At 51.5% G+C, this 25,834-nt stretch overlaps 8 protein-coding genes across 8 annotated transcripts; 4 read left to right on the top strand and 4 right to left on the bottom strand.

Moving 5' to 3' along the window:
- Positions 1 to 430: 430 nt before the first annotated feature.
- Positions 431 to 9,220, top strand: gtb3 (glycosyltransferase family 4 protein; the record flags this gene model as incomplete). The annotated part of the gene is made up of 3 exons (XM_039068765.1): positions 431 to 502; positions 589 to 678; positions 737 to 9,220. The coding sequence occupies 3 exons, from the start codon at positions 431 to 433 to the stop codon at positions 9,218 to 9,220; spliced, it is 8,646 nt and encodes a 2,881-aa protein (XP_038932998.1).
- A 363-nt stretch (positions 9,221 to 9,583) lies between these two features.
- dapB (dipeptidyl aminopeptidase dapB) lies at positions 9,584 to 12,448 on the bottom strand (the record flags this gene model as incomplete). Its single annotated transcript, XM_039068764.1, has 3 exons — positions 9,584 to 9,663; positions 9,745 to 10,014; positions 10,087 to 12,448. The coding sequence occupies 3 exons, from the start codon at positions 12,446 to 12,448 to the stop codon at positions 9,584 to 9,586; spliced, it is 2,712 nt and encodes a 903-aa protein (XP_038932997.1).
- A 679-nt stretch (positions 12,449 to 13,127) lies between these two features.
- LCP9604111_448 (chaperonin-containing T-complex subunit CCT4) lies at positions 13,128 to 15,059 on the bottom strand (the record flags this gene model as incomplete). Its single annotated transcript, XM_039068763.1, has 7 exons — positions 13,128 to 13,982; positions 14,040 to 14,612; positions 14,668 to 14,697; positions 14,748 to 14,777; positions 14,834 to 14,856; positions 14,907 to 14,958; positions 15,012 to 15,059. The coding sequence occupies 7 exons, from the start codon at positions 15,057 to 15,059 to the stop codon at positions 13,128 to 13,130; spliced, it is 1,611 nt and encodes a 536-aa protein (XP_038932996.1).
- A 325-nt stretch (positions 15,060 to 15,384) lies between these two features.
- rpt1 (proteasome regulatory particle base subunit RPT1) lies at positions 15,385 to 16,887 on the top strand (the record flags this gene model as incomplete). Its single annotated transcript, XM_039068760.1, has 4 exons — positions 15,385 to 15,479; positions 15,551 to 15,665; positions 15,724 to 15,953; positions 16,008 to 16,887. The coding sequence occupies 4 exons, from the start codon at positions 15,385 to 15,387 to the stop codon at positions 16,885 to 16,887; spliced, it is 1,320 nt and encodes a 439-aa protein (XP_038932993.1).
- Positions 16,888 to 17,568: 681 nt separating this feature from the next.
- On the top strand, positions 17,569 to 19,795 carry LCP9604111_444 (succinate dehydrogenase [ubiquinone] flavoprotein subunit; the record flags this gene model as incomplete). The annotated part of the gene is made up of 6 exons (XM_039068759.1): positions 17,569 to 17,610; positions 17,679 to 17,733; positions 17,790 to 17,863; positions 17,911 to 18,074; positions 18,131 to 19,519; positions 19,576 to 19,795. 6 exons carry the CDS (start codon positions 17,569 to 17,571, stop codon positions 19,793 to 19,795), a joined length of 1,944 nt encoding a protein of 647 aa, XP_038932992.1.
- A 912-nt stretch (positions 19,796 to 20,707) lies between these two features.
- Positions 20,708 to 22,255, top strand: LCP9604111_443 (uncharacterized protein; the record flags this gene model as incomplete). Its single annotated transcript, XM_039068758.1, has 3 exons — positions 20,708 to 20,993; positions 21,075 to 21,332; positions 21,417 to 22,255. The coding sequence occupies 3 exons, from the start codon at positions 20,708 to 20,710 to the stop codon at positions 22,253 to 22,255; spliced, it is 1,383 nt and encodes a 460-aa protein (XP_038932991.1).
- Positions 22,256 to 22,459: 204 nt separating this feature from the next.
- Positions 22,460 to 23,968, bottom strand: LCP9604111_442 (argininosuccinate lyase ARG4; the record flags this gene model as incomplete). Its single annotated transcript, XM_039068757.1, has 3 exons — positions 22,460 to 22,968; positions 23,024 to 23,854; positions 23,914 to 23,968. 3 exons carry the CDS (start codon positions 23,966 to 23,968, stop codon positions 22,460 to 22,462), a joined length of 1,395 nt encoding a protein of 464 aa, XP_038932990.1.
- A 371-nt stretch (positions 23,969 to 24,339) lies between these two features.
- Positions 24,340 to 25,635, bottom strand: LCP9604111_441 (uncharacterized protein; the record flags this gene model as incomplete). Its single annotated transcript, XM_039068756.1, has 1 exon — positions 24,340 to 25,635. One exon carries the CDS (start codon positions 25,633 to 25,635, stop codon positions 24,340 to 24,342), a length of 1,296 nt encoding a protein of 431 aa, XP_038932989.1.
- Positions 25,636 to 25,834: the final 199 nt, after the last annotated feature.

Below are 25,834 nucleotides of genomic sequence, written 5' to 3'. Positions count from 1 at the left end.
CCGCCTAGACACTTGTTTTCTATCCTAAACGGTCCAAAAGAGGCGAAGCTACCCCGTATACACATTTTTTCTTTTAATTTTCTTTCCGTTTTTCCTGCCCCTGACAATTGAACAAGGGAAATCCTGGGAGGCAAAATTGTCTTGTTGTATTTGACTGATGCGGCTTGGAGAAGTGGATATTCACTTTAGCCATTCTTCCCCCACTAATCTTTTACCTTATCACCTTGTCGACACTTGAGCTCCCCGGTGCTCTCTTTTCTTGACATCGACATCTTGGCTTTTCGCTGAACACAGCAGTCACTCGTTTAAGCATGTCATTATAAGCATTTGCATTTGAAGTCGCATCTCCACTTGGCCGGTTATTCTAACCTCGTGCCTCTTATATTGCGCTCAAAGACACATCGAGTCGAGGACTCAACCTCCCGACGTCATGGTAGAATATCTTCCATTCAAGCCAGATCCTCTTGGCTGGAATGGCATGAAAGAACATTGGTGGCAATTCGTATGTTGATCCTGGTCCTCTTTACAACTTGACCTTTGGCGCTCTCGTTGAGAAACAAAGAAAGATATGCTGACCATCTCCCTTAGATGTACATTGGAGTGTTGATATGTACAGTCGCCATTGGCTCTGCCTCAATTGTATATTCCGGAGGAAGGAGATTTATCAAATACTATAAGGTATGAACACCGACAAGCTCCTCCCCTCTGCTCTATATACTAATTCCAGTCTATTTAGTCGAGACCGCTACCAGACACCTTCCCTGCGAGTGTATCCAACCGTATCGCCCAGCTAGCCAACCGAGAACTCAACTTGATCGAGAGACGTCCGTGCGCGGGCAAGCCCACGAGCTTCGGAGTATACCTAGGAAGCTTCGAAAACCCACCTACCGTCTCGCAAGAAAGACTTTTGCAAGAATGGGATGTCTTGGTTGTGGATCCATTCCAGTCAGGTGTCGCCAGAGCTATTTCCAGACACGAGCGCAGCCGGGTACTCGGACGTATTGATTTCGGGAAAATCCTTCCTCCAAATCCATCAGCCTTGGCCGTCATCGAAAAGATCGAGGAACTGCTCACAAGCGGATTCCATGATACCGCGTTTTCCGGTGTTCTCCTCGCAAATTGGGAAGATGTGCTCCGTCCTACCGCTCGCAGAAAGCTCCTCGAGGCCATCAGCGGTCTCGGCCTGGCAGTCTATCTCGAAACTGAGCCACCGCATTTCTTGAAAGACCGAAAGGCCGTTCAGAGCAGTGCCGTGGCGGGTTTGGTCATTCGAAACGCTAGCATCATGCCTGAAGGCGAAAAGCGGGATTATTTCCAAATGGTCGCACTCCAACCAACACTCAAGGCTTTCGTTTCTGAATCTTGCATGAGAGACTTTGTCGTGATGTCCTGGGAAACCATCGACGATAATGTCATTATTCCTAATGCCATAGTGCGCAGGTCTATCCAATGGTGCGGTTTTTACAGTGCAATTACCTGGATCGGCACCGAAGCTGCTCTTCACAATGCGGATCTTAACGTCGCGACTCTCGAACCTCTTCCCGCGTTCGGTTGGTTGAAGGAAGCAGAAATGATGAAAGCTCATGATACCTGGCGTGGCAACCTGAACATAATGCCTTCCCCGGATAACAAGCCTGGCTGGGATATTCTCAAGCCACTTTTCCCTGCCATTGATGCGCTACTGAAGTCATCGGAATACGACTCCAAGGCCCCCGATAGCCCGACTGGTCGCCTGCGTGATCCTCCTGAATGGGTTGCACAGGTCAAGTCGCAGGGCAGTCCTCTCTCTATCTCCATGTCAGGGCTGGCCTACAACTCGCTCGGTTGCTTCCCTCTCGGTTCAGACGCGACCCCACTGGCCTTTGCAGAAATCGTCCAATCTCAACAACGTCTCAAGTCTCTCAGTCTTCTTCATCCCGTCCCGAAACCCAAAATCCAAAGTATTGGAGTCCTTTTGAGTAAATTCTATGACTCTCTGGATCTCTCTGAGGATGGAGAACATTTGGCCAACACCATCAAGGAACTTTCGAACTGGGCATCCAATGATCAGTTGCACGTGAATCTCTGTCTAGATTCTGGTCTGCGCAAGAGCTCCGATGTCCGATTTTGGGCCGTTTTCGATATGGATCATGATGGTATCGAGATTTATGTGTCCAAAAATGCGCAAGGCCTGGCTGGAACTATTCTTCACACCTTCCTCTCGGCAAAGGGATTCCCTCGGCATGTTTGCCTCGAGGCTGAGGCGACCTTCGCAACCTGGTCCCAGGACGTGTCTCGCGATACTGGCCTTCCCCGTCGACTGATACAAGATATCGATGTTCTCAGCCCTGAAGAGCGCCTACTTCTCTTGCAGCACCTCTCTCTGACCGATTCTCACAGCGAGCTATCTGTAGCCATCTGCGCATACATTCGCAAGCAACTGGTAGATGCTCCTTCTTTTGCTCAGTTGAAAGCACTGAACACGGTTGGGTATCTCAGCAAATCTACCCCTCCTGATGATTTGATCAGGTCGCGTATCAACTGGTACCTGGATCAAGGATGCACATACCCATCTCTCGATGTCTGTCTTGATCTTTTCCATCAGGCCGACAGTGTGCTCTCCGATGTTTTGCGGTACCGCCGTGAGGATGACCTTGCCGCCATTACCAATGGTCTCTGCTCGCTTCTTCAAGGTGGCTCCGTTGACGCATACGTGGATATGATGGCTCTTGCGCTTTTTAGTGCCGCAAGACAGGGAGCCTTCGATGAGATTTACACAGAAGTGACTGATCGGAATCCCCTATTCAACAGCCATACCGATCAGGCCGCCGCCTTCGCAGAGTCATTTGCCCTTGGATCGCGATGTGAAGCATACTTCGACGTATCTCCCAGCGTTTTCGGGAAGTTGCTATCCGACCGGTTCAGAGCTTACTATGGAGACCATCAGCCACCAAACTGGATTAACGGTGCTCCGGAGCTCGCTACATCCTACGCCGGAGCTCAGATTGATGTCAACCCCGATGATAAGCCTAAGGTTATGCCTGCATACCAGCAATTCACATTCTTGAGTGTCTTCGCTATTCCAGCTCTGATTGATATTGTCTTGCTTACCTTGATTGGCCGTGGGCTCTATCTGTCTGCTGCCATGACTGATTATGAACAGGACAGTGCAACTATGGCGCTGATGATCGCTCTGCTGCTTTCCGGTGTAATTGGTACCTGGATTGCATGTGGTGGCCCGTACTACCTCATTTCGATGGCTTTTGCAGCAGCGAACATGTTCGTTCTCATTCGCCTGATCGCTGGTATTGCCTTCACTGTGGCCGCTGGCTTGATCGGCTTCGTTGCCATTTCAGGTGTTCGAGGTCCTCGCGCTGGTATCGTCTTCTACCTCTACCTAGTCGCTCTGACAACCTACTTCTCGACTTTCGCCTCCCTTGCAAGCTTCAGTTACCCTGGTACGTCTTTCTTGTCTGGTCGCAAGTCAATCATTATGTCCATTCCGATCCTATTCGTGTCGCCGATCATCACGACCTGGACTGGCCACGACTCGGCTATCTATCTCGCCGTTATCTATGTCTTCATTGGTGTGCTCTTGCTCTCTCTTCGTTCGGTTACCTCAAAATGGGTCACTTGGTACCAATCCGTGCGCCGCACCGATGATACTGAGATCCGCAAGTGGTATCTCACTGCCTATGGAAATGATGACGAGAAAGTATTCGCGAACATGAGTGACCCGGCTGCCCTCAAGCTGGCTAGAGAAGCACTGTTTAAGGACGTCTTGGCTCAGACAAAGCGTGGAACTTTCTCCAAGACATCCAAAGATAAAATGGTCGTAGAGCTTGCCCGGGACTGGGAGTCAACCAATTTCCTTCTCGACTGGTATTGTCGCCATGCAGATGTTCCGAGGCCGATTCCGTTCAGTTCTGGCTGGAATATTCAAACCAAGGTCGCACTTGACACCCTGCGTAACTCTCAGAAAGGTCTTCGTCTGCACAACGCATTTGTTCATTGGCGTCAATCGAGCAAAGAGATGGGATGTGGTGTTCTGTACTTTGTGCTTGCGCTTCTTGACAAATGGGCACAACTGCTGAGTGGCAATCGCATGGTTGGTCTCCTCCCTAGCGGGTTGCCTGATCCTAAGTTCACTGCTGAGATGAATAATGCTAATCGAATGGCTGTTGGCTTCGCCCTTGCCTACTATTTGATCGGAGCCGTGCTTATTGATACCAAAGCCCAGGAGCTCCATGATGCCCTCGGTAGCAAAGCTCCTATTTCCGTCAGATCTGCAAAAGACATTCGGCTCGCTCAGAAACAAGAGATCCAACTGAGACGCAAGGTATACTGGCGGGTCCTTTTCAGATTCCTCTTGTGGCATGTCTGGAGTCTTGCGCTTGCTACTGCCCTCATTTGGACCTTCCAAACTCCGGTTGAAGGCATGATTGTTTTCTTCTCCTACGTTCTCGCCTACACTGGTTTGATCTGGTACCAATACACAAAGATCTTCACTGGCCCTCATGCGCTGAAACCTCTCATCATTGGTATCTGTGTCGGATTGCCAATCGGTATCGCGCTCAAAGTCTGTCGGCCGGAGTCGCTGTACTCGCAGATCATTGGACTCGGCTCTGCTACCTGGACTGTTGCCTTCCTCTCGATTTGGAATGCCAAAATGGGTATGCCACACAAAGTGGACTCTCCGGTGGAACTTGGCCGCACTTTCCATGCGTTTACGACACCCTGGTCGGACCCCGAATGGTCCCAGCAAGAGCTCCAGACTTTCTTCGAAAGCTATTCACTGCTTCCTTCCGATTCCCGATTCAGGCTCAATCCAGGTGTCCATCCTGGTGCTGAAATCAAGAATGCTATGTTGTCTTGCAGAGAAGAACTTAGGATCGAAGAGGCGTTCCCCTGCTCCAAGAATATTATCAACACCGCCATCTCATCATGGGAGAAGGGCGACATTGTCATCGAGCTTGTTTCTGCTGGCTCTCTCGGTCCCGGCATTCGAGCTCTCAGCTGCAGTACTGGAAACCAATTGAAGTTGGCCATCACCGTGGGAGGGCTCCTAGACGAGCGTCTCGATATCAGCGCAAACTGTCAAATTATTGCTGAAACATTGCTTCATGCCGTCACAGAGCTTATGCTGGGCGTTCCTCATGAGTATGCATCATTGGCGGGATCGATTGTCTCCGGTGGAGTAACCCACACAATGGCTCGACAGCTTCGTGAGGAGGCCAACACACATACGGTCGTATGCTGGGCTAAGAAGGAACTCCTTCGGCAGCTTTGCCTTGGCTTCGAGGCTGATCTCCATTGGGACAAGCTGCCAAACGAGGTTCGGGATGTGCTGCTGAAGCGTTGCTTGGGTCAACAGTGCAGCCTTTCCAATAGCCAGCGCCAATGGCTCCAGCGAAATCTTTGCACATTCGATACTGATGACCTCAATATCCATGTTGCTCGTTGCAATCTTGGTGCAGCCACTGCAGTTAGCATTCTCGACTATGCTCACTGGGGAACTGGAGAAACCGCTCTTCCCAAAGTATCCGAGACTTCGAAGTACATTTCCTATATACCTCGGAAGCTCCCGGTCGCATTGTCGCTACTCCGATCACCAGCTAGCTACATTTACCACAAGCTGGGAACAATTATCAAGTTCTGTGTGGTAGCTTCAGTCGCAGATCCGGAATTCCAGAGAGAGTTCAATCATGTCACCAAGGACCTTCCGAGCGTTGTCCGTGTGCCAACCGTCTTCTTATTGAATATGGTCTGGGTCTATTCCAAGCTCGTTCAAGACTTGGGCTTGTCCTTCTTCCTCTTCCATGGCCGCAAAAATGTCAAGCGGCTGTGGGAAGAGACTAAGGGCATGACGATCCATATCAAAAAGAGCCGGATCATTGTCCAGAGTCAGGACGGCACCTTTACAGCATTCAGGCACCACGAGATTGATGGCACTTTCAAGATCTACCATTACGCTGGCGAGCATAGCACTGAGCCCAAGGAGGTCAAATCCCTGAAGTTCGTCAGTACCTTTTCGGGTGAGATGTTGCTTCTGGTCAAGCAGGAGTTCAAGGACGGCAAAGTGATCAACGAATACCACTACGACTACCGATCTCCGACAAAGAAGAGCTTCAAACTTAGCAAATCCTCAAACCGCATTCCGCTAGGACGACGTTGCGTGTCAGGAGCGAACCATCTGCAAAGCGTCCAGTACAACCGCAAGGGTCTTATCGAATCTGGTTCGTACATGAAGGATGGCAATCTTATCCGCTTCAAGTACCACTATCGCAAGAACCCCCGTTTCGGTGATGAACTGTTGCGAGCCGAATTTGTCTTGTCCCACATCAGCTGTACTGTGTCTTGGTGTGCGCCTCCGCGTCGCCATCCCGAGAAGGTTGAACGCTGGATTCCTCACTCCAAGGTAACCGAGGCCAGCTTTGTCCAAGGCGCCGATGTTTATGAAAGTCGTTGGTTGTATGATCACAAGTTCCATCCCACCATCTTTACCACTATCAATGGGCAGAAGATGCAGACTCCGCCGATGATTGAGCACGATTATCTGGGTGTACTCTCCAAGCCAAAGTATACCAGTTTTGTGCATGATAACCCCTTTGTTTACTGCGATAGTCTCCAGTCAACTTTCCTTACCCGGACACTGGGCCTCACGAAGAAGCGCTTTGTTATGTCAACTTCTCGAGCTCGCTCCTTGATGTGGAAGGCGTGGAAGGATCGTGTTGACTTCGATGCAATTATCGTTCGCTGGATGGATGACCGTATCCTGCGCAGAGATAAGGTTCTTCACCCTTACTGGCGCAGCCGTGACTGGGGAAATCTCGCGGCTGCAAAGAAATACGTGGATCTCCGCGCTGATGCGATCATGGCCAGTGCGGATCTGGACGACAACATTTCCAGCTGGACCCCACTCGCCGTTAAGCTCACCGATTTGCTCAACTTTGGCCCTGGAGGAGATGCTGTTGTTAACACTCGCTCCAAGAACTTTGGCACCGATACCGAAAAGACGCTCCATGTCATGGCGGCCGACAACGGTACCTGGCCTAATGAAGGTGGTGGTGTCTCTGCCTGTCGACGAGATATGATTAACTCTCTGCGAACCATCAAATGGCACATGATTTGCGAGTCTGCCAACGATTTCGGTGTTCCAAAGCATCAGACCGAACAGAACATCCAGTCTCTGAAGCTCATCCCGCTTTGGGGTATGGACTTCCTCACTCCAACTCACGGTTTGTTCCACAACAAGCTGGATGCTGAGGTGGACAATGTTACCTCCGCGAGCGAGTACGACATCAAGATGAACTTCATTCCGATTCTGACAGCTTTGGTTAAGGGTGCCCGTGCAGTTCATCTCTCGAAGGCTGATATCCACCAAGCGACTCGAGCACTTGTGAATCTGAACACATACTTCCAGGAGTCCCGTCATTGGACTCAGGTGTGGAACACTGAAATTGTGAAACAGAGCTGGCGTGAGTTGTGGCTGACCCAGGAAATGCCAAACACCATCCCGTCATCCGAGTGGTTCGACACTGAGCTTCCTACCTTGACATCTCTCGATGTCGCCCTGGAGCTCTGGTACCGCTATCTCTTCATCTTCTCGATCCCGGTTCCTGAAAAGATTCCTTCAACCTTCCAAGCCTCACATCACAGTGTCAGCGCCTCTTACGGTGTTGTATGCAAGATCAAGCGCAACTGTACCTTGCAGATTTGGGATCACGCCATCAGTTGGCGTGAAACCAATCTCTGTCTGTCATCTGCCTTGTGCAAGCTCTCGCCATTTGTTCGAAACGCGCTACTTGGATTGATGCGAATTACCTCCGTCTTGACCCTTCACCACGCAGACATCCTCCTTCCCTGTGCCGACTTCTTCAACCCCGGTTGGGAGGTCGAGATTGGTACCTGCCAGGGCACGATTGAGCACCGAAACACTTTCCGCAGAAAGATCGATCCTGTCGTCAACGGAATCACTGACATGCAGAAGTTCTCTCCGGTCAAGGAAATCAAATCCGAGCGTCCGACAGTGACCATGTTATCCCACGTTTGGTATGCCAAGGACATCAAGACTGCCCTTCTCGCTGCGGATATCATCATCAACCAGTGGAAGTTCGACGAGTACCACCTGGACATCTATGGCGCTATTGACAAGGCTCCGACTTACTCTACTGAGTGTCAAGAGATCATCGCATCAAAGGGTCTTCGTGGCAGAGTCACACTCCGCGGAACTGCCGACCCCATGAAGGTCCTGGAGAACACCTGGCTTTTCTTGAATTCATCTCTGTCTGAAGGTCTTCCTCTCGCCCTGGGAGAGGCTGCTCTGACTGGAGCTCCCGTCGTCTGCACTGACGTCGGTGCTTCCCTTCGAGTTCTCAGCGACCCAGATGACTTCTCCCGCTTCAGTGCCGTTGTCGCACCAAACGACGCGCTCGCCCTGGCAAAGGCCCAAATCGGCATGCTTGCCATGCTTGGCGAATGGAGCAAACACAGCGAAGACACAAGCCCCGCCCCAGTCTTGACTTCCCACCCCACCCCTGAAGAAGTCACAGCCATCACCCGCCGTATGTACGAGAAGAGCGAGCACCGTCGCAAACTCGGCATGATGACCCGCACGATTGTCCAGAAATCTTTCAGTGGCGACCGGTACCTCCGCGAGCACGAGCAGATGTTGTGGATTGGCAAGTCGGCCAAGATGATGGCCAGCCGCGCAGCAGGCGACCCGATCGAGCCCGCCGACGTGGCAGCCGCCATCGAGACCGGCGTCGACGAAGAGATCATCACCATCCCGCGCGACGCGGTGAACTCCTGGCGCTCGTCCGCCCAGTCCGGTATCTCCACCGTCTACAGTTCCATGTCCCATATCCCCAGTCGCGGCGGCTACCACCGTCCCATGTCTGACATCTCGGCTATGAGCATGAGCAATGTCTCCACGGATACCGAGTCCTTCGCTCGTCTGCCTGTCTTTGCGCCAAGGACGACCGTGCTGTCCCCGGGTAGTAAATCACCCATATGGACCTCCAGTCATCGGCTGTCTGTGCTGAATGCCCGTCCGACCCTCTCTCGTCCTCAGTCCTACGCACGCTCCGTCTCAACTGTCGGTCGGGAACAGCTGCGTGGCTTGCAGCGTGAAGACTACCTTCCTTATCGAAATTCGGATGTCAGTGTCGCCAACAGAGAGGACTTCCTTCGCGCTGGCGGTCTTTCTCCTGGCGCGCGCTCTCCTAGTCGCTCGTCTTGATTTGAGTTGTATACACACACCCTTCCTTCCTTACCCTACTTGCACATACTGCATTTCATTCCTGTATATTTTTCGCGTTTCTGTTCATACATGCATTATTCGGTGTCTTGGTTCCTGGAAGGAACCATAGGAAATGTTTCAAAAGCCCTCTGTTAATATGTTTTGTCTGGTATCAATTTTGTTGACGTGTTGACAAATTGTGGCATACCTCAGCGACTACAGTCCTTCTATCATAAATTCTTAGTCTTAATGAGAATACAGAATCATAATATGCATCAATTGTTCCTTAATTCAAAGCTATATGTGTTTAGTAGAATATATACCCAAGGGTGTACATAATTCCAAAAAAGCAAAAGTCTGCGTTCACGTCGACTCTTGTGGTTTCGGACTCGCGGTCCGATGCCATTCACCATTGAACGCATTGATGAGCCAGCTCGAGAGACCTTGATTCACAATTAGTCATGTCATCTCATTTCCCAACCTTGGGAAGCGATTGAATGGAAGCGCGTTGGGAATCAACTTACGTTCATAAACAAGCGCATGCGCCCGGTGGAATTGTATACTATGATCCGAATCAGGGAAGACCTGCATGTCGTAGTTGTCGATATTCCTCAAATCCAGCTTGTCGATCAAAACAAGGGTATTTTGAAGATGGACATTGTCGTCGGCAACACCGTGCATGATCAAAAATCGGACACTGTGGCCTAGGGCCATGACATCACTGATGGAGGCATTTGCATAGCCCGAGGGGTTGTGCTCGGGGGTGTGCATATAACGTTCTGTATAGATAGAGTCTATGACGAAGGAGGATGTTAGTATGTGCATGTTGGGAAACAAACTGAACAGTAATGATTCAAGGAGCGTACCATAGAACCTCCAATCAGTGACGGGTGCCACGGCCATGCCGTATTGGAACGTCTCGCCTGCGTCTTGTTCAAGGACTTTCAAGGTCATGTAGCCACCGTAGCTCCAGCCCCAAACGGCCATGCGGCTTTCATCCACGTAGCTCTTGCTAGCCCAGATCTTGGCCGTCGAGATCTGATCCATAGCTTCATAATGGCCGATATTACCACGGACAACGCAACGGGCTTCTCTCCCAATGAAACCTGTTCCTCGCCCATCCACAGTGACGACAATATAGCCCAGACTGGAGGCAACATAGGTCTGGAAGTCTATCGTGAACTTGCGGTCTACCGTTTGCGATCCTGGTCCACCATACAGGAAGAAAAGAACGGGGTATTTCTTTTCGGGGTTGAAGTTTGGAGGGCGGCGCTCTAGGACCTGGAGCGTGTAACCATCAATGGTTACATTAGTGTACACCTCCGTTGGAAGGGCGAACTCTTCGACCATCTTAGAGAGTTCAACGTTCTCCTCGATGAGGTTTATCAAGTCAATCTCGTCACCTTGGGTGTTGATCACGGCCTGCCATGGCACTGATGGGCCTTTATAGCTGAGTAAACCATAGCCGGCTCCATGGGAGAATGAAACATCGAAAAAGCCGGGTGCAGATGTATCCGTCAGAGGTCGAAGATCGGAGCCATCCAATTTAACCGAATATAGGTGACGCTGAGTTGGAGCCTCCTTTGTGGCAATGAAGTATACCAGACCCTTCTTCAGGTCAACAGCTGACGGTGCGTTGACAACTTCCCACTTGCCCTTGGTCAATATCACCGGCTCTGGGTTATCAAAAGGTGTGAAATAAGCCAAGTGATCATAGCCTTCATAAATAACAGTGTCGATATAGCCATCGTGTGGTCGACCATTTTTGGGGTCAGCAGGAATAACCCGAGTCGACTGTGTAGGCTCAACCCAGCCACCGTCCAGAGCTGCGATATCATCTGACCGCACCAGCTTGCCAGTTCGGGCCTTTGTGTCCATAACAAAGATCTTCACAACATCGCTCTCGCGGTTGGTCTCTCGGATTAAAACCTTGCCCTCGGACGCCCAGACAATCTCGATGATAATTCTTTCATCGTCGACAAAGTCCTCTGGCATGTCAAACGAGAAAACTTCATTTTTCTCGACATCGTAGAACTGCAGGTTGACAATTGGATTCGGACTGCCGGGTTTCGGGTATTTGATCTGCCTCACTTCGGGGTAATTTTTGAGTCCGGGCGGTGGCTGTTTGCCCGATGGCCGTGAAAGGAAGTATTGAATAGGATATTCAGGAACTGCTGACTCGTTTGTGCGAAGGAATGCGACAAACTTGCCATCATCAGACCACCAGGTGCCGGTGTTGCCTGCAAAGACTTCTTCCTCGTACACCCAGTCTGGAACACCATAGAAGAGGTTCTCGTCGCCATCCTTGGTGATAGGGATGACCTCCAAAGAGGCCAGCTTACGCAAATATAAGTTGTTCTCACGAACAAAGACAACCCCATCAGAGGTTGGTGACCAAGCTGCAAGCTGTACACGTCCACTCAGGTTCCCGGGATCTAGCGGTTCGGCCTTCTGCGTTGCCACATCGAAGATCCAATATTTCCCAAAATACGAGTGCCTCCAATTGGACTGAGTGTCAGTCATGACCAAGACCTTTTTCATGTTAGGACTTGGCCACGTCTTGACCGGTGGGATGGCCTCCCCATCAAACCAAATATACCCCTTCTTCATCAACACTCTGGTCTCGAGATGATCGACGCCGTCTTTGTTACCGCTGATGTCTTTTACCTGCAAAAAAGCGTCTTTTTTCTCGTCCTGCTCAACCAAAAGACCATCCTCGCCGTTCGGGCCTGCAATCCAGGAGATCGCATGAGACTTCGGAGACCAGGTACCACTCAAGATTTGTTGCAGTGTCACTGGTTTCCCGTGGCTGGTATTACCAGTAGCCAAGCCTGGTTCATGGACGTCCACGGTTGATGCAGACGAGAGCGCCGCATTATCGGGTCGCTTCTGCGTGAGGAACAGCACGAAAGAGAGCACCCAGCCACCGACGCACAGAAACACCAGTAACCAGACGATCTGGCGCAGACGACCGGATGAGCCTGCCTTCTTCCGGTTTGATATAAGAGGCTCATCTGCGCCAGTTTCTCCTCCGTCTTCAATATCCCGGTATCTGTCCCCTTCCCCTTCCTCCATCGGCAGCGTGTTGCCTCCCTTGTGGTTCTTCATGGATGACTCGGAGGAAATCGAGAGGCCCGAGTCGGTGGATATTTGTGAGGCGAGGGATTCCGACCGTTGTCGAGTCAATGGTACGGACTCTGAGTTCCCTTCATCTTCGAACTTTCCCATGGTGGCTGTCGATCGGAGTTAGCAGGCGGAGCTGACGTCGATCGTCACTCTATCTCTTATCGCCAGCAATTCGAGCCGAGCGCCAGCAACACTGTTGCAATGACAGTGAGTGTGATTGTATATATATTTATAGTCGCCGAATTACTGAGACAATGTATAGAAAAGCAGAGGTCATTCTTTCGAGGGCTGGCTTCCGAATGGCGAATCTTGCGAAACAGGCCGAGGCCATTCTTGGCATGGACAAAGAGTCTATTCATTTGTTTAGCATCTAATATCCTTATTCAAGCCCATTTTAGGTTAGATATTGATAGTTCTTAGTTCAATTCTCACGAAGACTTGTCGCTAATGTAACTGCAGAATGTCCATGGTATCATTGGCTGCTCATGGCAGTTGGTGAGCGCAGTGTTGCTCTATATATTTCAGGCCATACTTCTCCAATTTTAAATCTTTCATGTCAATATGACACCCTCGAGTATATCTATACTTGCCCTGAGTCTCACTTTTTATTATAAAACTTGCGAGGATAGCATTGCAGGGATCTCGGTCTACCATATACATTGCACAGAAAGTGTATAGTCCAATAGTGATTCTATGCAGGAACGGGATATTTTTTTTAATTACTCGTCACGATTAGATCGCTTTCCATCATACAGCTCACGCTAGCGGCCGCCGAGGGCGTTTACCGCGACAGAGCAATGTCATCAATTCTCATGATCATCTTCACAGTCTCCGCGGCCAGCTCAATCGCACTAGTGCTGACCAGCAAGGGTTGGAGAATATTCTCCTCTGTGATATCATCCTTCACACCACCGCTGCGAATGCTGACACCAGCATTGTGCTGGCCCTGGGCGTGGCGGTGGCGCAGTTCAGTCACAACCTTGATGGAGTTAAGACCGGCGTTCTCAGCCAGAGTAGTGGGGATGACCTCCATGGCATCGGCGAAGGCCTTGAAGCAGATAGCCTCAGTGCCGGTAAGCTCACGAGCACGCATGGCGAGTAGGTGGGCCACTTCAATCTCGGGAGCACCACCACCTGCGATCATGGCACGCTTCTTGACGAGGCAGCGAATGACACACAGGGCGTCGTGCAAAGACCGCTCGGCTTCATCCAAAATCAGGCTGTTGGCACCACGCGCGACAATTGAGACGGTCTGGTTGTAAGAGGAGAGAGGAGCCTTGATACCGGTGATCTTGACGTAACGAGCACCGGAGGACTGCACTTCCTCGACGAGGTCGGCACTGCCGAGCTTGTCCTCAGTGAAAGAGTCGACATTAGCGACGGGCTTGCAGCCGAGACTCTTGCACAGGAACTCGACCTCATCGCGCTCGATATCCTTGATGGCGAGAATCTTGAGACGGGAAAGGAAGTGCAGGGAAAGTTCGTTCACGGCGTCACGGAGGATGGACTTCTGAATCAGAAGGACATTACACTTAGTCTTCTGGATCTTCTTGACCATATTGAGCATGTATTGGCGCTCCTCTTTCAAGATCTTGTCCATCTGGCGGTAGTCGTTCACCACGATTTGGTTCTCCATCTAGAATCTAATTGTCAATCTTGTTCCAGTAACAGTTTGAGGAGCGAATTAACATACGTCTGGCTTAGGCGGGCTGAGTTGGAATTGGATCAGACCTATCCGCGCCTTCTCGATTCTTGTGGGGCCACCACTGCTCTTGATCACGGGCTGGTTCAAAACCACGCCATCAACCATCTCGCTATCCTCGATTGTGCCGCCAACCTTCTTCACGATGCGGATGTCCCGCAAGTCCACGTTCTCTGCGGTCTTCGGGTCACAAACCTTCAAGACGGAGTCGACTGCCATCGGGCCCAGAAGTCCGGAGTGCTGGGACACGATCTTGGACGAAAGCGAAGTAGAAGCGGCTTGAAGGAGGGTAGAACGATCGGAGAGGTTAATAGGACGGGACATGTTGTGGAGGATCTCAACGGCAGCACCGGCGGCTCTCTGGAAAGATTCCGCGATAACAGTGGGGTGAAGGCCCTTGCCTAGCAACTTTTCGGCAGCGCCGAGCAGACTGCCAGCAATGACAACCACTGATGTTGTTCCATCACCAGCTTCGACATCCTGCGCCGCACTCAGGTCGACAAGCATGCGGGCAGCGGGGTGCATCACGCTCATATCCTTCAACATAGTGTTTCCATCGTTTGTCTGCGGGGGGTCAGTTGTGGCTTCTGATATGTTCGGATTGAATTGGGCTGCATACGATGATGGTCCGTCCTTTGGCCGTTTGGATCTAGAGAGACATTAGCATACTGATAGAAGAAAAATCCGAGATAAACTCACCATCTTATCCATACCCCTGGGTCCCAAAGACTATATTCCTGTTAGCCCCTCATCTATGTATCCGCAGATCGTTTGAGCAAGCGTACTGTTCGAATGGCATCGGAGACAGCTATTATACCGTTAGCATGGGCGCCTTTAACATCATGAGAATATACATACCCCGAGCAGCGAGAATGTTAGAGGCCCGCACGGCCATCGGCTTCTCCTTGTCCTGCATGCAATCAGAAATCAGTGGCCCACACACATCGTTTTGAGGCCTCGCACCTTGAAGGAGTTGTTGCCGCCGGCTCCCTGTGCTAGTACGGAGGCCATTTTGAAGATCGATATTCAAAATTAACCTTTAAAAATGAGTGAAAGGAGATAGTTGAGTTGTTGTGGTGGAGGACACACAGGAAATTCTGCGAGGTTCTGGGGCGGTGATGAAGCTTGGCACCTGATTAGTGAGGCTAGCTCGACCACCGCAGCTCTGCTACATCACCGTCCTTTGCTCTCCCAATACCCAACCTATCTATCTTATTTTCAACTTGACACCGCTTTAGATCACGTCGAATTTGTTCCTCCTGCATATACATCTTCGATTTCATTGTTTCCTCAGACCCTCCCTTAACTCGGCCTTGGGCTGTCAACACCTTTCATCATGCCTAGCGCCACAGGTGAGAACTGGGAGAAGTTCAAGAAGAACTACGCAGACGATGAGGAACCAGAGAAAAAGATTACGCCCCTTACAGACGAGTGAGTTCCCGGTCTGTGTCGATTCAATCTACACAAAGCGCGATGGCAATGATTGACACGTCTTATTACAGTGACATCGCAGTACTCAAGACCTACGGCGCCGCACCTTACGCGAATGCGCTGAAGAAGCTCGAGAAGGATATCAAGGAAAAGCAAAACAGCGTGAATGAGAAGATCGGCGTTAAGGTGATAACTTATCCAGCTCTTTCGGCCCCTTGAACAACTCGAGCTAATGTCTTACCAGGAATCTGACACCGGTTTGGCGCCTCCACACCTTTGGGATGTTGCTGCCGATCGACAACGCATGGCGGAGGAACAGCCGCTACAGGTCGCGAGGTGCACAAAGATTATCCAGGATGAGAAGGACTCGGACAAGAGCAAATACGTGATCAACGTCAAGCAAATTGCCAAGTTCGTTGTCAACCTCGGAGAGCGCGTTAGTCCGACAGATATCGAAGAAGGCATGAGAGTTGGGTAAGTTATATGGCGGATTATATGTCATTTCTATGTACTGACTAGGCTTCGCAGCGTCGACCGTAATAAGTATCAGATCATGCTGCCCTTGCCGCCAAAGATCGACCCCAGCGTGACAATGATGACTGTCGAAGATAAGCCTGATGTGACCTACGGCGATGTTGGTGGATGCAAAGAACAGATCGAGAAGCTACGAGAAGTAGTCGAAATGCCCTTGCTATCGCCAGAGCGCTTCGTGAATCTCGGTATCGACCCACCCAAGGGTGCTCTGCTCTACGGACCCCCAGGAACCGGAAAGACCCTTTGTGCCCGTGCAGTCGCCAACCGAACGGATGCTACCTTCATCCGTGTCATTGGTAGTGAACTGGTGCAGAAGTACGTTGGTGAGGGTGCTCGGATGGTCCGTGAACTTTTCGAGATGGCCCGTACCAAGAAGGCATGCATTATTTTCTTCGACGAAATTGATGCCGTTGGTGGTGCACGTTTTGACGATGGCGCTGGTGGAGACAACGAGGTGCAGCGAACCATGCTGGAACTGATCACACAGCTGGATGGATTCGACTCTCGGGGTAACATTAAAGTCATGTTCGCTACCAACCGTCCGTCTACACTTGACCCAGCCTTGATGCGTCCCGGCCGTATCGATCGTAAGATCGAATTCTCACTACCGGATGTCGAGGGTCGTGCCAACATTCTCCGAATCCATGCCAAGAGCATGTCCGTCGAGCGAGACATCCGTTGGGAGCTGATCTCGCGATTGTGCCCCAACGCTACAGGTGCCGAACTCCGCAGTGTTGCGACTGAGGCGGGTATGTTTGCTATTCGGGCTCGCCGTAAGGTGGCCACCGAGAAGGACTTCTTGGCCTCCGTTGAGAAGGTGATTAAGGGCAACCTCAAGTTCAACTCGACGGCTACATATATGCAGTACAACTAGAAATTCCGACTCACTTGCATTATGGATGGGATGTACGATCACTATTGTCTTGTTACATGGGAGTTTTTTTCCTGGTCAATGCAATATAATTTCAACCTGTGTACTACCAATGTAGTACGTAGTCCGTATACTTTCCTGATTTGGTCGGAATGCACACGGCTTGTCATGTGATTCTAACTAGTCATATTGAATCACATGACTATCTCGATCTAACTACTAGATACCACAATGATCGATATCCAGCAATTGCACGTCATTCTACTAGGAAAAGTGGGACTAAAGTTAGAAAAGATAACCAGATATAGATTCAAGATCCCGTGATATGACGCTCTACCGTTGACTTCCGGGCAGCTGTGTTGGCCGGCAAAATGGAATATCACACCTAGATAGTGGATCCTTTCCAATTGGCCAATCACGGGCAACCGGCTGCCCGAGGTTGATTTTCATTGCGCAGCTGCTGATTGGCTAATTTGGCCCGGTCCTCCCCGTCGGCAACTGGGAGAATGATTATGTCAGCGTGAAACTGTTCAACCGTAACCCGAGTCCAGATGAAAGTGTCGCCCTGGAAGGAGTTCGCTATTCCACAATCTCCCCTCTTTGTTAAGCCTGTCACCGACCCTCGGTGTCCTGCGATTATCTCGGTTCATTTAGGGAAACCCAATTCTCGTTTGATCCGCCATTATGAGCTCCATGAGTATGCGGAGTTTAGCTCCTGCTTCCAAGGTGAGTAGCCATGCAACGATTTTCAGCCCATTCGCAACGGCCATGACATACTCATAAGATCTCTCTAGGTTTCCCGCATCTTGAGGAACCAAAGACGTCTCTTCTCATCTTCAAAGCCCGCAGGTACGCATTAGACTACTCAACCCATGAACGCACCGTCACTAACTAAACTGCGCCAGCCCGGATATGGTCCAACCAGCCTTTGCGCGCTAAGGAGTCCAGTGGCTACCTGAGTGACAAGTACCCTATCATTGTAAGAGCTACCACTCACAGGCGGTTGATTGAGTCTAACATGCGCAGGATCACGAGTACGATGCCCTCGTTGTCGGTGCCGGAGGTGCCGGTTTGCGCGCTGCTTTCGGTCTGGCTGAAGCTGGATTCAAGACTGCTTGTGTTTCCAAGCTGTTCCCTACGAGAAGTCACACTGTCGCTGCCCAGGGTGGTATCAACGCTGCCCTCGGAAAGTAGGTTTTCACCGCAAGCACCGGAAGGTACCGAATTGAGTCTAACTGAATTTTAGCATGCACCCGGATGACTGGAGATGGCACATGTACGATACCGTGAAGGGTTCTGATTGGCTTGGTGACCAAGATGCCATTCACTACATGACCCGCGAGGCTCCCGCCAGTGTCCGCGAGCTTGAAGGTTACGGTTGCCCATTCTCGCGTACTGAGGATGGACTTATTTACCAGCGTGCTTTCGGTGGTCAATCTAAGGATTACGGCAAGGGTGGTCAGGCTTACCGTTGCGCCGCCGCTGCTGATCGTACTGGTCACGCCCTTCTGCACACCCTCTACGGACAGTCTCTCCGCCACCACACCAACTACTTCATTGAATTCTTCGCCCTCGACCTGCTGATGGAAGATGGTGTTTGCCGTGGTGTCATTGCCTACAACCAGGAGGATGGTACTCTGCACCGCTTCAAGGCCCACCACACTGTCCTTGCCACCGGTGGTTACGGACGAGCCTTCTTCTCTTGTACCTCTGCCCACACTTGCACTGGTGACGGTATGGCTATGGTTTCTCGTGCTGGTCTCCCTAACCAGGATCTGGAATTCGTCCAGTTCCACCCTACTGGTATCTACGGTGCTGGTTGTCTGATTACCGAGGGCTCCCGTGGTGAGGGTGGTTACCTGATCAACTCCGAGGGTGAGCGTTTCATGGAGCGTTACGCTCCTACCGCCAAGGATCTTGCCTCCCGTGACGTTGTCTCCCGATCCATGACTCTGGAGATCCGTGAGGGCCGTGGTGTTGGTCCCGAGAAGGACCACCTCTACCTTCAGCTCAGCCACTTGCCCGCTGAGCTCCTGCACGAGCGTCTGCCCGGTATCTCCGAGACTGCCTCGATTTTCGCCGGTGTTGATGTTACCAAGCAGCCCATCCCTGTCCTGCCCACCGTCCACTACAACATGGGTGGTATCCCCACCAACCACACTGGTGAGGTTCTCAATGTCGATGAGAACGGCCAGGAGAAGCCTGTTCCCGGTCTGTACGCTTGCGGTGAGGCCGCCTGTGTGTCTGTCCACGGTGCTAACCGCCTGGGTGCCAACTCCCTGCTTGATTTGGTTGTCTTCGGCCGCGCTGTGTCTCACCGTGTTCGTGACATTTCCAGCCCTGGCCAGCCCCACAAGCCCCTTGCAGCCGATGCTGGTGCTCAGTCTGTCAAGGACCTCGACCACGCCCGTAATGCCGATGGCCCCAAGTCGACTTTTGAAGTCCGCAACGCTATGCAGAAGGTCATGCAGACCGATGTCAGCGTCTTCCGTACCCAGTCGAGCTTGGACGAGGGTGTTGAGAAGATCAACAAGGTTGATCAGCTGTACGAACAGGTCGGCACTAAGGACCGCAGCATGATCTGGAATTCCGACTTGGTGGAGACTCTTGAGCTCCGCAACCTGCTCACTTGCGCGTACGTAACTCCGAATAACTGATCTAGGAATCGCTTGCTAACATTGGATCTCACAGTACCCAAACCGCTGCTTCCGCTGCAGCTCGTAAGGAGTCTCGTGGTGCTCACGCCCGTGAGGATTACCCCGAGCGTGATGACGAGCACTGGATGAAGCACACTCTCTCCTGGCAGAAGGTTCCCCACGGCGAGATCAAGCTTGGCTACCGTCCCGTTCAGTCCCACACCTTGGATGAGTCGGAGTGCAAGTCTGTTCCTCCTTTCAAGCGTGTCTACTAAGCTCGCTATTTTGGATACGACCCGCAGAGAATAGGAGGATACCACGGAGTTGTTTCAGATGGACCCTATCGACGCCCTCCCAGCCTCGTAGTTTCGAGACGGAACTATGGCTTGTGGCGTCACAAGGCCCCCGTTTCAAGGGGAAATATCTATGAAAAAGACCATTTTTTTGTTGACTGTGTTACTTACCATCCTGTATAGCCATATTGTTTTCCTTTATCTTAACAGGCGAAGAGTTGGTGTGCTGAGTGCTTTTTCCCTCTGTTTGTCTCATATGATTTGATTTATTACTTCTTAATGCTTTTCTGTGCCCCGTCTTAGGTTCTTATTGTAGTTTTCTCCTTGTCCATATCAAAACTCCGGTTTTTTGTTTGATTTGGCTCAAAATCCCCGGGGTCGACCCTGGTCTGTCAACAAAGAAACCGAACACCCCTTGGAGTCTTTCGAACCTTGTTTATTGACCTACGACTGATTTCTTGCTGACTTCTTAGATTCTGCGATCATTTATCACCGTATTATCCAATCTGCGTCAAAGAGACGCATCTACTGCACTAAAGAAAACCCAACTCTGCTGCGCAGGAGCCTTGGACCCCATTGGTGACAAACATACAAGGATCTATAATTGGCATGGCAGTGCCACCCCGCACCAACAAAGGAATCCTTTCTCGACTTCTTTCAGAAAACAGGGTCGTGGTCTCCATTCGAAAGTTAATGAATGCCGCCTGCAAAGAATATTTGTCGGGGCACAACCCATTTGACCTATCATTTCTGGCAGATTCTCAAATATCGGTGAAACGAGATCTCTCGCTTCCAGTCGTTCAAGCTTGTGCTATCCAGCGTAATTGCTGTGTCTTGCGATTCGATCGAGTTGTCTTCTTCGGCGAATGAGACTTGATCTTCAAGGTATTCGAAATGGAGTCTCCCGAGTCCCTGTGGTCTCTTGTCCCTCGAGACGATACTACTTGCACTGGGTCCAAGCTGTGGTATGTCTGCACGGCAGGCAGCTTCCGTGGATGCTGCGCAACTGATCCATGTACGACTGGGATTTGTCCGGACGACGACGATGACACACTCTCATCGACCTCAGCTGGGGTGTCCAGCGTGACGACGAAAACCATCACTACTTCCCCTACATCCACTCTGTCGAAACAAGCTACCGTCTCGTCGACAGCTTATATTACTTCAAATACATCAACAGGTTCGGAGACACCCACATCCTCAGTAACACTGGCGACTTCATCGCCACTTTCTACAAATTCTGACACATCCACGACTACAGAATCTACAGGTGTTACATCTAGCGCATCTCCATCCAATACCCCAGGTGCCACATCCTCAAACCTAGGCGCAATCATCGGCGGTGTTGTTGGAGGAGTTGCGGTCTTGGTCATATGTGCCATTCTGCTTTTCTGTTGCTGTCGCCGCAAGAGAAAACATGGGAAACGCGAAGGCACAACTCTTGTCTCATGGTACAAAGATCGAGGAACTGCATCCGAAATGAAAGGCCCGCTATCGCCATCAGACAGCGAAGCACATAGTAAGCAGAAACACATCCCAGACTAACTGGCCTACCCATTGAGGCAGCGTAACATATCACTGATACAAGCCATCGCATCGATAGACTCATCGAGCGCCGCCTCCCCATTCACAGATAACACACGAAGCATAATCCTCACCCCAGACCTAGCACTTGAGTCCTCCGCCACAAGCCTCATCTCCCACTCTCCCCGCAAAACACCCATCCCCCCAACCCAACCACACTCAAACGAGCTCTTCGCTTCAATCCCTCCCCGCCAGGGATTCACCCCCGAGCTACCAGACACAGGCTTCCACCGGCAACGCGCCGAACTAGCCTCGCACGCCCAGAGCGAGCTGATCAACGTACCCCTCCAACAACGCCAGCTACAGCAGCCCATTATCAACTCATGGACTAGTCCACGGGCCTGGGAATCGCCCGCCTTGGCCTCTATACCCAGTTCACGCGCAAGCCCAGCACGAGCAGCCGACACCGGCAGCGGCCATAGCCACAGCCACAGCGCCGGCGGTAGTCCGGGGCGGAACCAGGCTGGACGGGTCGTCACTGCCGAGGGGGTTGTCCTAGGCGCGAATCTGGACCGATACTCTAATGGTATCGAAATTGGAGAGTCTGGGTCCCAGGCGCTGGGCGAAAGGGGGAGAACGGCTGAGCGCGGCGGGACGGATCATGTTATGAGTTTTATGCAGTATGCTGGGGATCGGGGAGGGACTGGGCTTGGAATTGAAACTGGTGGCATTACTTCTAACCCCCAGGGAGGTGGAAGCAGTGCGTCTAGGCCTGCCCAGCGCAGTTTGGAAGATGATATTGTGGCTGCCGAGGGTCATGATGTCCCGCCTGCTTATGAGGCGGCACAGGGAGCTCCTGGACATGATATTAAGTCTCCGTCTGGAAGAATGGGTATGAGCCCCAGAGGAGGGGTTTGAGGGGTTGATCTTGATTTTCGGGGTTATGTTAGGGTTGGAGTTCCGGCTTAATGGTCTGGTATGTTGTATGATATCCCTCCTTTAATAGCAGCATATAAGTTCACTCTTTTATTTTAGACATCTAAACAAGTCAATTCATATATTCATTTTAGTCTAACCAAAAGCCTAACATTTATTTTCTGTCATATATCGTACCAAAAGAGTTTACAGTAAATTCTTCAGCACGGCGGTCTGCTCGAGAACCGCGCGCTTGCTAGTTCCACCAATGGCATCCTTCAGCTCAACGGCACGCTCGTAGTCAAGGCAAGTCTGGACATCCGCGTCGAAGCGGGCGTCGACTTCCTGGAGCTGCGCCAGAGAGAGTGTGTCCATGGGGACATTGGTGTTCTCAGCCAGGGCAACGACACGGCCGGAAATGTGGTGTCCCTCGCGGAAAGGCACGCCCTTGCGGACAAGGTAGTCGGCAATTTCGGTAGCCAGCATCTCCGGGGCCAGGGCGGCGATCATCTTCTCCGGGATGACGGTGAGCGTGGAGAGCACACCGGTTGCGATCTGGATGCTGTCGCTGACAGTCTTGACGTGGTCGAGCATGGGCTCGACGCTCTCCTGCAGATCCTTGTTGTAGGTAGTGGGCAGGCCCTTGATTGTGCACATCAGGCCGGCCATCTGGCCGAAGGTACGGCCAGACTTACCGCGGAGCAGCTCCAGGCTGTCTAATGGGGAACATGTTAGTATTCTACTATAGTACATAAATAAAGTCAAACTTACCTGCGTTCTTCTTCTGGGGCATGAGCGACGATCCAGTCGAGTAAGCATCCGACAGACGGACAAAGCCGAACTCCAGACTGCTGTAGATGATCAGATCCTCGGCCCAGCGGGAGATCTTGAGCATGAACGAGCTACCCCACTGCATAGTCTCCATGGCGAAATCACGGTCCGCAACCGCGTTCATGGAGTTGTACAGCAAGCCATCGAAGCCAAGCTCCTTGGCCATAGCCTCACGATCAATGTTGAAGCAGTTACCAGCCAGGGCACCGGTACCGAGGGGGCTCTTATTGACGCGACGGATCACCTCGCGGAGACGCTCCAACTCGCTAGCAAAGGCAGTGGCATGCGACAGGATCCAGTGGGACCAGCGGACCGGCTGGGCCTTCTGCAGGTGGGTGTAGCCGGGCATGAGATAGGCGATATCGTTCTCGGCGCGAGCAATGGAGACCTTGATCAGATTGATCAGGTGGGCCTCGATCACGCGGAGCTCGTCGCGGAGCCACAGGCGCATGTCCGTGGCGATCTGCTCGTTACGCGACCGACCGGTGTGCAGCTTACCGCCGATATCCTTGCCGATGATCTCGCCCAGACGGCGCTCGTTGGCAGTGTGGATGTCCTCGTCGTTCTCCTTGGCTACGAATGTGTTGGTTTGCCATTCCTCGGCGACTTGCTTGAAACCACGCTCGATCTCGGCGAACTCTTGCGGTGTGAGGATGCCGGACTTAGTGTTGGCGCGGGCGAAGGCAATTGAGCCGGCGATGTCTTGCTTCCAGAACACGCGGTCGTAGGGGAGGGACGTGTTGTACTGCACCATGAGGGGATCGAGGCCCTCTGTTTTTTGTATGAGTCAGTGGGCTTTTTTGGTGGGATGGAGGGGTTGTGGTACTCACGGGTGAAGCGGCCTCCCCAGAGCATGTTCTCAGCGACGCCTTTGGGATTACTCATTTTGAAGGAACGGAGATTGGTCAATGGCTTGGAAATGAAGAAAATAGAGAAATTCGAAGTGAAGTTCCCCCGTGTATCTCGTCGAATCACCCGATCATCCACTAAGCCTAATTGGGAATATCTGGGGACGATGGAGATAGGTGAGTCAACGTTCAGTGTTTACAACATAACTATGCAGTTTCTATGATATTAGGGCTTCATCTAGAATCCATTTACATGTAAATATTAGAGAACTAGAATTACTCCTGAAATTGTCACCTATTGTAAAATCCGACAGCTATCGCTGCATAGATAAGTGTAAAGATATATAAACTCATTTCCATCGTTCATTATATATCTTCCACTCATATAGACAACCCAAGATGAAAACGCTAATCAAGCAACTCAATAACAGTCCAAGTGACAGTCGTCAGAACCTGACCCCCAATCTTCTCCATAACCCTCCGACTCGCATGATTATACCCAGCTACATCAGTATGCGCCCAAGCCCCAATACATTCTCGAGTGTGACTATCCTCCGAGTTAACACTCCCAGCCCCAAAAAGCCCATCTACTGCCATCCCATGACGCATAACAGCCTTAGACAATGCAGCCGCAAGGCCGCGGCCCCGATGCTCGGGTTCAACATGCAACGTCGCCAGCGCTCCATCTACACCCAAGAATCCCCACGCAATAGGCATTTCATCATCATCACTAGAGCCATCAAAATAGACCGCCATACCAGGCATTGTAGATAGCTGCGACCTCGGCCTGGGGATATGCGTCCGACTCTGCACAAGATCTAGATGCTTACTCAGAACACCCTCCCTCCCCTGTCGGTCATGGAACCTATACCCGGGTGGGAGGGACAGATCGGCGCACGGTAGATCTGCATCGGGGCTGAACTCTGATCTCCGGAAGAAGTACTTGTAATAAGGCGGATCGTCGAAGCGATGGACCCGGATACAAGGTATCGGGTCAGATTGGGTGTAAGAGCCTGATTGCTGCAGGAGACAGAATAGACCTGTATGAAGGGCACCGATGAGGAAGGCGTGTGGGTCTGGCGCGGCAATCAGGGGAACACTACTAGTACTATTGGTACTGGGAGTGGTGTTTGGGGTCACCAGGGACGTCGACACGGGAAGAGATTCAGCTTCCGCAGATGTGGCTTGCAAATATGACAGATAGGATGGCAGCAATTTGGTCTTGACATATGACAGCAAATCCAATAGCTGGGCGCGGGCCAAGGCTAGGACGGGCGGGTTGGCGGAAAAGGTGGAAACAATGGACTTGGTGTTGGTGTCAGGGTTTGCGCCAACATCATTACCATTTTTGGTTCGGTTATTATTGGATCCAGAGTCCACATTTAATATCTCCGGTTTCGTGGCTTTGATACTATCGCCGACAGTGGCGATCGGCGGAATTGACGTGTGCTCCGCTTCGAGACTGGAGTAGATGAACATTTGTGTTGTGCGGCCGGCAAAGAGATCCACCCGCGCAGCCAGCCACGGCTGTCCAGGCTCAGGGGCTAAACCGGGTGGGAAAGTCGCCAGGATGTGGGCAGTCTCGTGCGGATACCCAATTCCATGCTGGATTCGCCGGAGCAGCGTGGTGGAATACGGCAGTTCAGATATGAGGGCTGGGATTATTGTGGCTGCATCATGCTCGTAGATGCATGTCGATGCCATTGCGAGGTACCAGGTACCCGGGAACCTGGATTCGATATCTCTACACGAGTTGAAGCGAACTTGCAGAAGAGACTATCCTCGATTTGATCGTAAAGTGACAGGTTGACACCTGACATGACGGTGAGTCAGAGGTGGATAGCCCTAACTGAGTCTGGTTAGTTAGATATCAGAATAATCTTTTGTAAAATCACGGACGTCC

Source organism: Penicillium roqueforti, assembly GCF_015533775.1.
Source record: "Penicillium roqueforti strain LCP96 04111 chromosome Unknown scaffold_01, whole genome shotgun sequence".
Classification (NCBI taxonomy): domain Eukaryota; kingdom Fungi; phylum Ascomycota; class Eurotiomycetes; order Eurotiales; family Aspergillaceae; genus Penicillium; species Penicillium roqueforti.
Note: the sequence above shows the minus strand (reverse complement) of the source record. Positions and strands in the feature narration are given on the sequence as shown.